This window comes from Echiichthys vipera, assembly GCF_963691815.1.
Source record: "Echiichthys vipera genome assembly, chromosome: 21".
In the NCBI taxonomy this organism is placed as follows: Eukaryota; Metazoa; Chordata; class Actinopteri; order Perciformes; family Trachinidae; genus Echiichthys; species Echiichthys vipera.
In genome coordinates, this window is record NC_139846.1 from 19,533,130 (window position 1) to 19,549,828 (window position 16,699).

Below are 16,699 nucleotides of genomic sequence, written 5' to 3' on the forward strand. Positions count from 1 at the left end.
CGGTAGACATAATGAGAGGCACACGTCCGGTCACACATTTCAAAATAAAGCTCACGTTCGTAACAATAACGAGCCCCCACCACAGCGAAATCCTGGCTGATCCGATATGGAAGAGGGGCAGGTTTCATAATAGAGCAGTTTCTCATTGACCTCCATGTTAAACAGGCCTTTTTCACAGCATCATTAAACCTGTTTAGGGCCTGGTATAAAAAACATCATAGTCTCTATGTTTAGGTCATATCTCCATGACAACACTAAGGGGGGTGAGTTTTTTTGTACCAGGCTAGTTTTTATTTTATTGGATGTAAAAGGTTATGAATGATTAGGGGCACGGCCTCTTGAGTGACAGCTAGCCCTCACTTCTCCTCGGAGGCTAGTTGTCTGGATTAGCACGCTAATCTCTGCTAGAGACACAGAGTGCTGGGTGTCTCTGCCCTCAAAAAAATCATGGTCCCATTACAAAATTTAAAAAAATAACTGTTCCCTCCCGGTCCCGGAAAATCATCTCAACATTGACCTACACACCGTTTATCTAGTAGCTTGTGCTGTTAGCCTAGCTCCCGGGCAGTGGAGCTAATGTTGCTAATTTCTGTAAACTTCAACCAGATGGACGTATCCCCCTCCCCCCAACGTCACATACATGCCCTTTATTGGTAAGAGGAAATGAGGCGGAGTCACAGTCTGACATGATGGCGACTCCCAGAGGCGAGTACGATTGGATCAAGTTGAGAGAACGGACTCCGATGGAGCGGCTACATCAGGATTAGCACGCTAACTCCGTCATCTCCACCTGGACAGCGGTCATTCGTGTGGTGGTGTTACCATTAGTGACAAGAGGGTTTTATCTTTGATCAACTGTACCAACAGATGGTTTAGGAACACAATGTGTGCTCGATTATGCTAATAAAATACTAAAATACGCACTTGCACCATGACTTGAATATAGCCTACTATCTATGGCGCATGCACTAGATGCTAATCTGAAACCGGGAGGATTCAGGCCGTGAGGGTCGGTGTTTTACAGTCTATGGGCAGTTACTGTGTTGAATATCAGTTTATATCATATATTATACATGATGCCTGCACTTCACTCGTGTAGCCGGTGTAGTCTGCCGCGTCAGTCTCTAACTCCCAGGCAGTGGAACTAATGTGGCTAATCCAGTAAATGTCAGCCAGACGGCCGTCTCTCCCTCCCCCAAACGTCACATACATGCCCTTTTTTGGTAAGAGGAAATGAGGAGCAGTCAAAGTCTGACAAGATGGCGACTCCCAGAAGCGAATATGATTGGCTCAAGTAGATATAATGGACCCCCGATGGAGAGGTTACGTCCATTTTTTTATACAGTCTATGATAAATAATTATTAATACTTATTAATACTTTACATTATAACGCAAATAACTACTTTTCTCCTTGATCGGTAAGCTAACTTTCAGGTTTACTTAGGTAACTAGCAGTTAAACTCCTCTGCAATACTTGTTTTTATGGTGCGATTTGCAGGAGGGGACGGGTTCAAACAGACTCCGGTCTCCTGTAGCTACTGGGCAGCGAACCTTATTAAAAAATAATTATTTTTTGTTGTTGCGACTACAATCTTGAGACACTAGATGGCGGTGTTCTGCTCATTCTCGATATTCAACCTTAAACTGTAAACTTTATTTTTGTGTTTAACTGTAGAACTTTCGTCCATCACTGGTGTGTACACATTTGCATAATAATACAATAAAAGAACAGTAACTTGAGTCTTCATAATATTTGTGTCTAACAGAATTCAATGGTTCAGTTTGCGGGTCTATTTCCTCCTTTCTTTCAGGTTGGATTTCCTCACAAACGTGTTTTATTTTGTATTGAATTGTTTTTTAGTTTTATCATCTCACCATATTGTGTTTTATTTTTATATTTTAATAAGGCAAAATAAGGTTTTAGCCACAGTTAAACGGTATGTCACAAGTCATATTAACCGTTTTAAAAATAAAACAAAAAGCTATCGTAGAACGAGTAGTTTAATACCATTTGAATTCTGTACATTTCCTGATGCTTTACATACAATGACGTGGTGCTTTACCAAGGTGTTAATGAATAAAAATGAATGGAAAACAAGTGTCGTATCAAAGATTATACTTTTATAATGCATAACTATACATTATCAGTTCTCTACAGCACAGATTGTATATACATAGCACTCGATCGGGAAAAAAAACTTCAGTTGGAAGTTAATATCCTGCTTATTGCAGAATACCAACTACAAAGCATCAGCACCTAAGTTTCTCAATGGCAACAAGGAATAAAGTGTGACGTGTCTTTTAGGAAAGGAGAATGTACTACAGTATAGAACAGGAAAGGGAAATATTAACTAACTTTTTTACAATTGGGTCAGTATAATCAACCACCTGTCTTATATTAGAAGGATTATTTAGTTTTAAACCAGTTCTAACTGCCAAACAATGTATTTTTATTCTCGCTTTGTTCAACAAAGATAGTTTTAAGTATATGGCAGCTTGGATTCACAGCAATAAACGGCAGATTTATTTTCGCTGTACTTTTAGACAAATTATCTTATGCACTACAATAAATTTTAGCTGCTTATACATCATCTTTTTTAGAAGGAAGTTCTAAGTATCTTCAGTATCTTCAGTCAGTGTTAATGAGCATTGCTGAGGTTTTATAGAACGTTTTGAGTGTATTAAGGTTTTGCTCATGAGAAAAAAAAAACACAGACAGATAAAGTGGCTGCCACCAAAACAACAGCAAACAGCAATAAGAGCACAAAGATTTGACTGCGCTGGCATACAGGCTGGTGTCCAGGCTGCTCCTCATCAACTGAGACCAGAGCCAGGGAGGCGCTGTCCGTGCTGCTGAGCGGGTCTGCATACTGTGGCCCACGGGGCTCCACCATCCAGCGCATCACATTGACTTTCATCTCCATGTCGTCGATCATGTGGTCAATTTGGCTGATCTCCTGCTCCATGGTGCTGAGCTCCTGTCTCTCTAGCCCAGCAGGGAGGGCCGGGCTCTGGGTGGGGTTCAGGTCTGGCAGACTGAGCGCCCGGGCTGCTACCTCACTGCCACCTCCTGCATTACCGAAATGAAAATGGGTAAAAATATTTTCACTTTTGCTAAGGAAAGTAGAGGTAGCTGGTACCCGCTCAAAAAGCACCCACTAAAGCCATGACCTCATGGTTTGATTTGGATATTTACGATAAGGTTTGTATATCATTTTCACCGAGCGTCCATTTAGATTCATTTCAGTGGATCTAGAAAAGACATCTCAATCCTCTCACACCCAAATAATCTCGAGAAAGACTTTGGAGTAGTGGGATTATTTTGTAGCTTACAATAACATTTGTTGTATATAGGATGCCCAGGTTAAGTCTCATTTTACACTTATTTACTTCCCTTTAGTAATCTAGCTCTGAAAGACTATTTGCATGCAGAGGTACATACAGGGCTATAATTTACCTTGTAGTCCAGTTAGAACTAGGGCATCAGGGTTGGCCAGAGAGAAGATGTCACCTATGTTGAAAACTTTGCACATGTCAACATGGAGGAGCTCTAGGCTGGACGAGAAGGCCACCCAGAGTAGCTCCATCTCCTTGCGCTGTCCCTCAGGAAGGCTCTTGTTCCGTAGATGTGAGGTCAGATGATTACAGATGGCCACGGCCAATGTTTGGGCCTTTTCTCGTGTTTGTCGCAACTCATCCCGCAGCTGCAAGCTGTCTGTGCACCCACCAACACATGAGGCTAAGTGCCGGTAACATGCCACCACCTGTAATGAGGAAAAAGAAATGTAACTGTGCTAATTGATATGCAGGCCTAGGGGATATTAAAGTCCCTATTTTGTGCTTTTTTAAGGTTCATACTTGTATTTAGGTTATTACCAGAACATGTTTACATGTTTTAATGTAAAACAACACCAAATTTTTCTACTAATGTCTGTCTGAATATACCTGGATTCACCCTCTGTCTGAAACGCTCCATTTTAGCACCTGTCTCTTTAAGCCCCCTTCCTGAAAAAGCCCAGTCCGCTCTGATTGGTCAGGGTTTCTGAGTCTTCTGCATCTGTGCTCTCTGTTTCTCTGCACCGTCATTGCAGCCGGGAAATGACTGTAACAGCACTGTAGCAGCACTTTCTAACTATATAAATTAAAGTTGTGACATCACAACTGTACAGACGTCCTGATGGCTCATTAAAAGGCACACACATCTCTGTAGATTGTATTGATACCTCACATTATTTCTAAAGCACCTCGACCGGCTTTATAATAAAAATAGACACGTAAATATCCCTTTTTACAATAGGATCCTGAAGCTGTGTGCTGCCAACCAACACACCTCTGTAGTTGCTTGGAGTGAATAAATGATGTTATTGCTGGATATCTCAGAGAAGTGATGTATTCCTTGTAGCTTGGGGCTGCTACACTTCAACAACTCAGACCTGACCTCAATACTGTCTGATCCACAGACTTTGGAGGCAAAAATCTGTGCCTTTCTCCTGTTACTCAAAGGTTGTAATACCAATGTCCAAATTGTCTGGTATCAGTACACACGCACCTGCTGTGCACATCACCTAATCGAGTATACAGCAGACCACTAATCACTTGATATAAATAGATATTGAGCACCTATGAGTCCTCTGAAGGAGTGTCCTTGAAAACATTAAAATCGTAAGTTTGAAAGTCTTAAACCAGTGGTAAGAATACAAAATCAGTGCTTCGTCAACGGCCTTCTTGTTTTAGGATTGGTAAGAAACAACTCTAACACAAGCAGCTTTAGATGATAAATATGTGCAACAATAACTGGGCATGTTTAAATTAGGACAGTTCCTCTTTTATGATCGAAATCATATGGTAACACTTTGTTTTATTAATAGGCATTAGCTTAGCCCTGGAGGATTATCAGGCGTGGTTTCAATGAAAAAATATTACAATTAATCTCATTATCATTGATCTATTTCCAGATAAGCCAAGACAACCTTGTGCACTCAGAGCATGGGTTGATGAGGAGACAGAACAGTGATAACAAGTATATTTTTGATTTGCATACTGTGCGTATTAATCGGCATTTATACTTTTCCATACAGTATTTGTACATGTTTTTTACCTAATACAGTACATTTGCTCATATTGTCTAAATTGCCCAAATATTCTGTATCACGTGATCACCAAATATTTTTTCCCATTGTGTGAAAATAATTCCAGCACAAAATGAACTACAGGCCATTAACAGCAAACGATATTATAGTGAAATATAGCTAAAAACAATGACATGCATGTCGGTGACGGACATGTCACTGGCATTATCTAACAGTTACTGGAACGGTCACAAAGATGCAGTGGACCGAAAACTTATTCTCAGTAAGAGTGCATTTTTAGCCACAGGGGGAAAAGATGATTAGATGTCTTGTGTATGTTTAGTCTGTGAAAAATTTACAAAAGAGTTTAAAAAAAAGGCAGTAGTGAAGATGGAAACATTTGCTGATGCAAAATACATTTTACTTTTTACAACACTCTTGCAATATTGAATTGCTATTTTGCAGTCAAATAGTTGCTCATAAAACACAGTGAAAGGTTTCGGTATAAAATAATTTAGTATTTTCTGATATTTACGATTACATTTTCAGAAATTAATTACAACCTGCACTTGCTCATCCAATTGTAAAATCAGCAAGGTGGAAACTAATATATATGTAACACAGCAGAATTACACCACAAGATTCTTTGTCCAAAACAGACAACGCAATAAAGGAAATTAAAAAAATTAATTTTGCAACTTACTTTTATCAAAGAATCCACCAGAGTCTTTCCATCAACCACAGCCTTGTCTGTGCCAACTGTGCAGTCATCTCCCACCTTGTTATTTACAAGTGGCATGAGGATGACTAGTCCAGAGTCTCAGACTCTGCCACAGAAGGCAAGATTTTGGCCCAGCTTCGCTTCTCAGGCTGCCCCTGCTCCTCTTCTTCGCCTTGAAGATGCCTCATTCAATGGCTGAGACGGACTCAGTCCCAAAGCCGCATGATGCACTGCAATCTTCAAGTCCAATGACTAAACTGCAATTGCGAGTGCTAAACATGTTTTGGGAGGCTGAAAGATGTCCTGCAAAGAGCCAGAAGTGGTAAAGTCAAATTGATGAGGAAAAAATTGTAATAAACTGATGCAACTCTTAAGCAAGGTGCTAATCCTGTGATTGACCCCTTTGCATTGACGCAGGCCAAGACGAACAGCTAATCTCATTAACTATCACTGAGACCAGAGAGATAGAAGAGCAGCTGGCTGCCTCAACCACAATGGCCCTTTCACTTACTGAGGAGGCTGGGCTCTGTTACCTCAAGCACACCACACTGTTTACACCTTATTCACTCAACTGTATATAGACACACAGGCCAAATATTTCACTCGCATGGTGGAAATATTAGTCATGTTTCTTTTATTACATTTGTTAAGTGTAAGAGTAAAAATGTGTTGAATTGAGTGTAAAGAGACTCATAAGCAAATTAAATAGTGATGCACTTAAGGAATTGAACATTGCACATGGTTTCTTTGTCCCATCAGTGTCTTTTGTGGTTAACTTTCCCTCCGGCTCTAGATAATGGATGGCCTCATTTGACCAGGTGGGTGGAAGGTTCAGCAAATTCAAAGCATGAATGCCCTGGCGTGACATTTCTATAGCAGTGTATGTATGCATGCATGTGTGACAAGGTTTTTATATGGAGAAAGCACAATGAAAATATATACAGTATATACGTGTGCGCGTGTGACTAGGAAATGACATACTACCGATGGTGCTAAGAATTTAAGTAACCCAAAAGTGAGGAATTGATATTGTTAAATGATCAAGATAAATGTCTTCAGGTTCAGGTTTGAACAATAAAATTTTATTAAAACACACACACACAAAACATAATGCCATCGTAAGCAACACACCACCTGAATAAAAGAACGAGTCATGCCTGCCATTCCCTTTTCTGACGCTAAAACCGTCCATGTTAAGTGCTTAAAACCTTTTTTCCAGATGCGGGGCTTTTCACTGGTGTGTAATCTTGACTGTTTTCCTGAGCGTTCGGCCGGTTGAAGTCTTCCGCGGAGAAGTCACTGCCTCCCTGATGTTGGCAAGCAGGCCTCGCTTGGTTTTGGGCTTCACCGGGGACTTCTGGGAGAGCTTGGCGAGTTCTGCCTTCAGTGAGGCAATCTCCCTGTCCTTTTCAGCGTTCTGCTGTACGAGGCTCTCTGTAGATTTTGTCTTGATTGAAGAAATGTAACAAAAAAAAGGTTCAAAACCACATACTAATTCAATCCTGGTGAAGTCCTCAGGTTTGCCTGACATGCATGGATCAAGTCAAATTTTGACTTTCCCTATTTTGTAAACTCATACGTTGAATCATCTCACCTGATCCTGAGCCTGTCTCTGCAACGCCTCCAGATCGACCGATTTCTCCAGGAAGCCGTCTCTGACCGTCCCAAGTGTTTCATTGAGCTCCATCAGCCTTTTCTCTAGGGACAAAATCAACTGAACCAAACATTAAATATAAATCTGAGAAAGTGATCGCATAAACACACTGAGCCAAAGAACTTGAATTTTGCCCTTGATACCTGTTGTTTATCCTCACACATCCTCTCTATGGCACATTTCTCTTTGTGAAGCCATTTGCATTGTTCATCACCTGTGGGAAGAAAATAAGCCGAGTCACGTTTGTTGCACCAACAACAAAAAGTTGTGAGGAACTTACTTTGGTGTGCTCAATTAAACAAGACAGACGGGAGAACGCAGCATACTAACAGAAATTAAATACACAAAACAAATAAATACAGAGAAGGAAATAAACTAAAACTATACATATCTTAAAGTTGTACTCTAAGAATAGAGCCATTTATGACCACTGTAGGGCCTGACCCCATCATATGTATTATTCATAGTTTGTTTTTTATTGATGTCTCATGTATAATTGTTGGAGCTTGTGTTGCAAGACAAATTTCCATGCAAACCAACAACAAAGTGTTCTGGCAGTAAGATGTATTTGCAGGTGAGCATGTTCTTTCAGAGCCCTCTATTTTGTCATGTTCACGGTCACCATGTGTGTTGACTTTTTATTTTTATTTTTTTGCACTTTTGTTAACATAACCGTTGTGACGATCTCAGCCAGCAGACCAACCGCTGTCAGCAGCGTCACTAACATGGTGGCCAAAAAGCTAACAAGTGCTTTAATTTAATCACCGTTGTTGTAACTCACACTTTGATGATTGGATAACTTAACTAAACAGATGAAAATCTTACATAGTACAACTTTAAGTGTCAGGGACAGGAATGTACTTTTTTTTAATTTAAAATTGCCATGAGCTGTAAAACTGTCACCTGCTGTTCCTGTCACTTTGGATGGTTGAGTCTGCCACGACTGGTCCACTGTTGGAACTGCACACGCTCCTTCTCTGATACTGAGCGTTAAGGTCTCCAACTCAGACACTTTGCGTTTCAGGGCCTACACAGTCGGTAAGAGACAAATGTGAACTCTCAAAAAAACTTGACTGCTTGGAGATTTTTTGACTATTCACAATTCAACATCTGAATAAAGCCATGGGGATTTGAACTGTGTAGAATTACATTTATTTTTTAGAAAACTCCAAACATAAGGAACAGTTTGGAATCAGAATCAAGTTATAAGACAGACATTTATTCTTGCACAAGAAGAAAAGACTAAACTTTAAATCAGTGTCTCCCAACAGTTTAATTTCCTCTGCAATTATTTCAAACTCTGAACGGAGAGGTATAAGAATAGGCATGGACCCCATGTATTATGCAATGTGTCTGAATGTATTTCTATGTTATGTTTAATATTTCAATATGATGTTGGAACCTGTGCCAAGCTGTACTGATCAAAACCAAGCCTGGCTGTGTGGTCATTAAAAGAATCAATCACTGTTCTGAGGTCAATCCTCCTGAACCGAGTCTGGTCAAGTCAGGTGAAAGAAACAGTTGTCATGGTTACATTTTGAAAACCTACGTATTTATCTCCAGAGTTCACAAAACAATTCACAGTACTCTCCACAACAGCCACTGTGTCAACTAGGCTAAAGGTTCTTTTCTCACAGTTTACGACAAAACAATTTACACAGCCGGAGTTCACACATTATAGTATTCTGAATTTTCCCATTACTGACATACCTCCACTTTCTCCTGTTCAGCAATGAACTCGTCAAGAGGTACATAGTCATCTTCCAGATGGTTCATAGCACTCTGGTAGGCATGCTCTTTGATTGCATCTTTGTACATCTCAAACGTGTTCTCCAGCTTTTCTTGAAAGCCCTCCTTCAGCTCCTCTATCTGTCGACTAAATCAAAGCAAACCTTACTCTTATACGACTTTGATTCCATTTAGACTTCAAGGGTGCAAGAGCCATCTTCAAGTATGGTGTGTGTTGGACAAATCGTCCACTGGGTGTCACTGTTGTGTTGGGGAGTCATGTATTTAGATAGGAACCTTCAGACAGGTAACAGGTTGGTGTTCTAATACCAAGTGGACACTAATGGATTATTGCATGCAGTGAGAAATAATGCAACGTAAAAACTGCAGAGGACTGTAAGTTTAATGCTGGACTATATAATTGTCCAGCTTAGTCAATAGCCAGTTTATTTTGGGTTATTAGCCCGCCTAGCAGCCCCTCAGTGGATTTGAGTTTTAGGCTTAGCCATTTTAGGGGTTTTACTAGAGGGAGGCTGTTGCTGACCTCTGACCATGGTTGCAGATATGAGGAGGTTATGCAATTGGTATTTTGGCTTAATGAATGTGCAGTGCTGCGCTTTATACTCCCCTTTCGCAATCTCTGCTATCTGTTCTGCAAGGGCCCTGTCCTACGTTGCCCCGCCTCAGTCAGTTGTGATAGGTTTAAAGAAATGGAAACAAACCAGAGTGTTTTCCCCCCCATCTTAGAATATTAAACCAGTGTAGCCAATGCAAAACTATGTAATGCCAAACAAATTGAACTGTAGGCATGCAATACCAGATATCTGCATTACTAGCCTTCGCTTGCAAATGAAAAGTAAGAGAAAAAAAAATACCAACCTGCGGAGTTCTTCACTCTCCATGAGCTGCTGTAACATGGCGTCTCCCATTTCCTTCCGAATCTCCAGTTCCTGAACGAGGTGTTTTCTGCGCTCAGCCAGGAGTTTTGTTCGCAGACTCTCGATCATATTGACAAGCTCCTAAGAGTGAAAGAAAAACTTTTACTGAACTAACTTTCACCTGCACAGTGTACATACATACCAGGTTATATTATAGTCATCATCTTAGGGTGTTAGTTAGCCAATTCGCACTTAATACAAGGTTAAACTTATTTGGATGGGAATGTCTGTTTTGCAGGCGTTTGGTCATAAACCAAAGTATTAGACCAATCGATATTTTGACCTGATGGAGCTAGATGAAATGTTAAGGGATCATTAAAGTTATTACAATTCATCCTGAGGGGAACATGAATAAGTTTACCAAATGGCAAACCATCTCTTAGACACTTAACTTAAAATCAAACATCAACCTCATGGTGCCACCACAGGAAAGGTCAGGGAATTGCCAAAGACTTTAGGATTCATCCTCTGGACACAATGTCTTCACAGCAATCAATATACTGTAATAGTTTTTGACCAAATTATGAAGTTTTTGACCTTACGCAGTGTAATAAGTGGGTATTTCTAGTAGGTGAGAACACATCTGACACAGATACTCTCTTGTTATGTGCTGGATGTGTGAAAGGGAAACTTTGTCCGCAACTGATTTGTTGGACATTGTGCGGAGTTCATATGAAAAAACGGGTATAGATAGTCAGGGTATGACCTCCCAAGTAAAATACACGGTAAGGACTCTGACGTACTGGATCTACGATACATTTATGAAACAATGTTTGAATGTGACATGGAGTAGAAATTGTACATTCTGTGGCAGCAAAGACATGCCCCCCTCGTCTTCCTCATCAAGCAACTCATCCTCAGACAGGTAACTCTCCAGGGCCTGGCTGTCAATCACCCCATTCCTCACCAAAGGCTTGCCATCACGGCCAACCAAGCAGGGAGCCAGAGATCCCAGAGGCTTGTCTGGGATCACCTGCACCACCTACAGACAGCACAGATAAGATTAGTGTTGTTGGGCGATCCAGCTCATTGTACCGTTTCCTCTGAAGACCATTTTGTACCCAGACTAACCTGTTTGGCAACAGCAGAGAATTTCATCACATGGAGAGTCTCGTCATAGGTGGAAGCACACTGGTTAATGTTGACGATCATAGACGCTCTTCCTCTGCCGCAGAAAACTGCCTGAAAGAGTTTGGTGAGCTTACTCTCTCTGAAAGGAATGTAGCTGCTCTTGGTTCTGAATCAACACAGAGGAAAAAAAGGGAACTTTGACGACACAAAAGCACACAGAGTTCTAGTCACGCAAAAACAAAATCATCTCCCGTCATTGCATCCTTTGTTCACGCGTCGAACGAATACTGTACCTGTCAGTCTGATTGTGACGAAGTGCAGTGATGCACTTCCCCAGGATGAGCAGGGAGTTGTTTATGTTCCCTGCCTCCTTCAGCCTCTCCCCGAATGTCTTGGTTTTGTTGCATCTTTCTGAACCAGCCAGGTCACACAGAGAAAACCTGACAAACACAAATCAAGGTATTTTCTGTAGCTCATTTCATGGTGCTGGAGCCAACTGGAGCTGCCAAATCAGGTACAAACTACTTTAAATATGCCCCATACTCCTAAGCATTGATAAATCATTGTTCACAGTCTGTTTCCTTGTTCAGTTAAGCATAGTGCATAGCAGGATATAGAAGCATCTACTGTAGGTATTACACCTACTATGGATAAGTACCGCATACAACCACACTTCAACATCAAGCTCATATTTTCACTGCAAATGTGTCAGTGTGTATGTTAAGTGGATGAGCCTCACTGCACAACTACATGAATGTAGCCACATGGAAGAAAAACACATCACTAGGTAGGATACAAACATTTGGAAATTCATGATGTCATGGCCACATACTTACTCTGATATCCTTTTAACTGTACTGCCTTCGATCTTCAGTAACTTCATGGTGAATATGCTGTGGCTGTAAGGAAAGCTGGTTTGAGCTTTTGAAAACTGGAAATGACACAGAGTAAAAGATGCAATGAAATGTAAAGTAAAGCTTGCCTTCTGCTTGATGACTGGTTCATCTTTGTAGCTGCAGCACTTCGGTTTTTGTTTCCGAACTGTAGAAGCTTGGAGGCTTCGCCCAGGGTATGGATGTTAATCCATCGGAGATCTGAAATCATTTAAAAAACACACGTCGTTCCTCGATTCGATTTTAAGTCAACACAGGTATATTTCTACTAACTTGAAACACGCGATAGTCACGCTCACACCTTTAACATAAGCATTTCCGGCACCATCGTCACAAACTCGGAGAGCAGCACGTTTCTTGGACTTGGAGCACAGGGAAGGTCGAAGCAGATCATACACACACTCGTTGTAGATCTCAAAGAAGGCCACCCATAAGGCAAACTGGCTGCCACCTGCTTCTGTTGGGTTGCTTGCCAACACTAAAAAAAAAAAAAAAAAAAAGAGAATTAAAAAGGTAGCCAACAAGTGCAAAAGAGTTAAACATCTAAGGAAGAAATGGTATCACACAGGACTGAATCATTACGTTTGTCATTCTTCCTGCCTGAAAAACTGCAGTAACACCTTGAAATTTACACTGGGCCTACTTCAAACCTAAAAAGCTTTTAAAACGCAAGACAATATAGGTTCAGTGTGTGGAATAAGTGAGGGCTACCGGTTTGATCGTAGGACAAAGAGGAAGATGAGACCCTGGTGGTGGAACAGGACTCGAAACCACAACTGGCTCTGAGAGAATCACCCTCCTAGATGAGAGCAAAGAAAGTTCTTAGCAATATTTTGAGCAAAATACGAGAAAACAAGCTGGATAGACTTGTCTCACTTCTTTAACTGAAGCAAAAACTGCAGCTTTAGCACTTCTCTCCTGCTTGACTTGGTCAGGATCCAGATACTGTGCATCATTCCTGAGGTAGGGTTTCAGGTCCATCCCCTCATACCGATTGCTTCCAATGTAGTGGAAGGTGGCGTCCAGCACTCGAGGGAGTATTCCCGGCTCCTTTGGACTCCCTAAAACATTTTGCTGCATAATTAGCCAGGCAGAAGAACTTCATGGGACTTCTGACGGGGACAAGCCCTCATTCAAAAGGTTGATGCGCTTCCATCCTTACCTTGGATTGTGAAGGTTTTCCCAGCATTGGTTACACCATAGCTGAATATCAGTGCGTTCGTCCCATCCAGGAAATCAGACATTTGGCTTTTAACAGTGTCCTCAAATAGCTCAGACTGCGTTGTCTCTGGTCCAAAAATCTAAACGCCAACAAAAAGATTGATGATTGGTTGGAAATTAATGAGAGTACTTGGCTCAATTGGCACACATCTCATCCAGAATGTTAAATACAAGGACCTCTACGACACGTTCAGGGTTCATGTCTAGGTGATAACTCTAGATTTGCAAAAACGCTTGTGAAACCTGGTTCCCATCGATGGCCTATACTAACCTTAACCATTCAAGGTCAGTGCCTAACCTTAACCATCTCCGGCACATCTTGGGTCACTATGGAGACAACCATGCTCAGATAGTGAGGCAAACAGGACTAGAGTTTAAAATGTTGCAGACCTGCGAGAAGGAGAACTTGTGGAGGGACATGCCGATGCCCTTCTCACTGCTCTTCATGGTGGCAGAGCCTTTTGGTGCATTCAGTGTCACCATCTGGCTGTTTTCAATCACTACGCAATCCTGTGGGGGAAAAAGGAAGTTCATATAGTTCAGTTGTATCAAGATGGTGGCTTTTGTGTGCACCATGGGTCATAAATGCGTTTGGGCATATGCAGAGGACTACAGTTGAGTTTTATTGTCGATCATAGGACAAATGTGTCTTAATAATTATAAGAGACTGAACATTATCTGTGTGGAGAACAGTCTCATGTCACTGGTCTACTGCAGCTCCTAGCCTCACTTTATTCCGCGTCACAACAAAGCAGAAACATAAAACGTGTTATAAAGTTAGCCTATTATATAAGTTAAGCACATTTTAATTAAGACAGAGCTCCTGGGGGAGTGTATTACAAGGGTCCGAAGAAAATAATGCTGGGAGAGTCTTCCTAAATGAAACAACATTCAGCCCCCACTCCCACCTAAATAACTTTCATGCGGCCCCTTATCTTGGAAATCAGACACATCTGATATATAATGGAAAACTGCAACACAGCCACAGAGTACCATTTCAGAAAACATGTATAGCATTATGGACTTGTCACATAAAAAAGGTCCCATATTGTAAACAGTAAGATTTAAATGGCTTGATTATAAAGCAGGTGGGGTGCTATATTAATACACACAGCCCACTCCATACAACATAATACTGAATATTTAGCAGGGGTGTCTTATGGAGACAGGCGCTGACACGGTGCATTTCAAACAGGGTAAATATAGGTATATTCAGACAGACAGGACGGGAAAACAAAGCATGTGAACATCTTGTAGTGGAGATGCAAAGTATGAGTATGAACCAGAAAATGAGCCTAATATGGGACCTTTAATTGTCATGAATGTTACTACTGTACAGAGCACTAGATGGAGTGGATGACACCTTTCATATCCAGTTCTCTACTGTACCTGATCCTCCCTGTCAGAGAGTTCCTCTTTAGAGAAGGGCCTGACTCTGAGATAAACTCTCATGGTCTGCTGCTCAGCCTACAAACAAAGGAAACCATCAGAATAGAGACTAAATCTCAATGCAGAGGAGCGTTGTTTGGAGGTAATCTTAACAGACATCTTTGCTCAGAACGAGTAAAAATCATGATACCTTGAATCTAGCTTTGGGAGTACAAAATGACAGATAATTTGAACTGGTTTACTGGTCAGTGGAAACCAAAAGGGAAACACACATTACCTGCTGGGATGAAGTGCTGACAGGAGGAACTTTACAGGTCAAGTCCATGTCAACAGACTGCATATTGACGCTGGTGTCATTGGTCAGATTAAGTGCACTCATCTTGGGGAAAGGCAGCTCCACTAACAGTGAACAGTGAGTTGTTGTCAATGAAGATTCAAACGCCCCCAGCTCTTTGGAAGATGCTTCACAAGAAACGTTGGCCTCCAAAATGTCTTGTTTCACCTACATGTGGGTCTGCTGGTGTTCTTCCACCAAGAATCAAGGGAGAGCTTGTGATCAGTGTTAATTGAAAGCAGGTGTGAAGTCAAATCATCAGCAGACCAACCAGCTTTGAGGACTCTATTTCAGCTGAACTGATGTACTGAGGCTCGGTCTGTAAACATGTCAGCTATAAGGTATGACAGATTCTGTGGTATCAGCTAAAGACTTATGTTTTACTAAAAGGGAGATGTTACTTTTTTGTTTCAGTGAATACCAAATAAAACAAAGCCATGTTTTCCATCAGTCACCACCGTGCTACAACATCCCAACAAAAAGAAGGGATTTCTGGTACAGGGGGACCATAAAACCAGACTGTGTAACATCTTTAAGCAGATATAACATTCTCCCTCTTGAATTCATAAGCAATACAGACCCATGTTTATTATACATGATTTGCTGCTACAGCTTTGGTCTCATATATGACAAGTAGCTTAAGGTGGCTAATTTAGCCGGGTATGGCTGTGTCACTAACGTTACTAGTCAGTTTCCTGACTTTATATACACGTGTGCTTCTTAAATCATGTTTTAGCATTCATATCCTGCAACTGTAACTTTAAAGATTTCTTAAACTAGTTTAAATTCATTTAGTGTTTTTTGGGGTAAGAATGACAAAAAATAGCAAACAAAACTCAATATTTCCTTTCTTTGTGGGTTGCAGCAAAGTTTGCAAGTCAGACTCTGTTTAGAGATAAAGGGGATGTAAAGCCTGAAAATACAGTTTATTATGTAGCTCCTGGGCCACTATTCCTGCCAGCTTCACCTTTCTCCACAGGTTTGCAGAAAAGAGCAGTGGACTTAAGTGTTTCTTTTAAACCAGAGTTCAACTTTTCTAATAGAAGTCTGACTAATACATACATATGTATATATATATACACGTGTGTATATCAGGATGCCCCCCCCCCCCTTACCAAAGTAGTCAGTTTGCAAATGACAATATAATATTCCTACTCAAGACTGCAAAAACAAGACAGACTGAAATTAAGGGTGTCCAGCTTGATGATTTTAGCTCTCCAGTGTTAATGAAATGGGTAATTTTAATAGGGATTGCTCAGCTCTCAAATTAGACAACAGATATTAAGTTAAATTAAAGGAGGTATTTCTTCCCCAGTTATATCTTGGCAAAAGCTTCTAAACTGAAGTCAGAGGGGCAAATATAGTTAAACTTCTAAATTAATGATTGAATACAAAGATCCCTGCATTTGTTTGTAATGCAATACATAGGAGGCCTAATCTGATGTTTTTTTATATAACATGAATGTCAATCTTGTGTCAAGTCCTATGACCAGGGTACATTTTTAAATCCTGGGTGACCTAAACTGCCTCAGCGCTCCAGTTATCACCATGATGCTCATTAGAATCCATTGAAGTGCATCATTTCACAAATCCTGTAGTTCACTGGTTGATAGTAAATAGCTAGGCTGCTGTTCCACACACTGACCTTTAATGGCAGCTTTTTACACTAAAAATGTTCAG

At 40.8% G+C, this 16,699-nt stretch overlaps 2 protein-coding genes across 2 annotated transcripts; both read right to left on the reverse strand.

Annotated features, from left to right (window-relative positions):
• Positions 1-2,694: 2,694 nt before the first annotated feature.
• rgs9bp (regulator of G protein signaling 9 binding protein) lies at positions 2,695-5,869 on the reverse strand (the record flags this gene model as incomplete). Its single annotated transcript, XM_083936371.1, has 3 exons — positions 2,695-3,071; positions 3,459-3,765; positions 5,774-5,869. The coding sequence occupies 3 exons, from the start codon at positions 5,867-5,869 to the stop codon at positions 2,695-2,697; spliced, it is 780 nt and encodes a 259-aa protein (XP_083792497.1).
• A 1,153-nt stretch (positions 5,870-7,022) lies between these two features.
• LOC310963549 (kinesin-like protein KIF20A) lies at positions 7,023-15,064 on the reverse strand (the record flags this gene model as incomplete). Its single annotated transcript, XM_083936413.1, has 18 exons — positions 7,023-7,238; positions 7,386-7,505; positions 7,589-7,659; positions 8,349-8,472; positions 9,156-9,321; positions 10,053-10,192; positions 10,914-11,093; positions 11,183-11,348; positions 11,476-11,622; positions 12,019-12,081; positions 12,165-12,276; positions 12,377-12,553; positions 12,787-12,874; positions 12,952-13,136; positions 13,238-13,376; positions 13,687-13,806; positions 14,686-14,763; positions 14,963-15,064. 18 exons carry the CDS (start codon positions 15,062-15,064, stop codon positions 7,023-7,025), a joined length of 2,394 nt encoding a protein of 797 aa, XP_083792539.1.
• Positions 15,065-16,699: the final 1,635 nt, after the last annotated feature.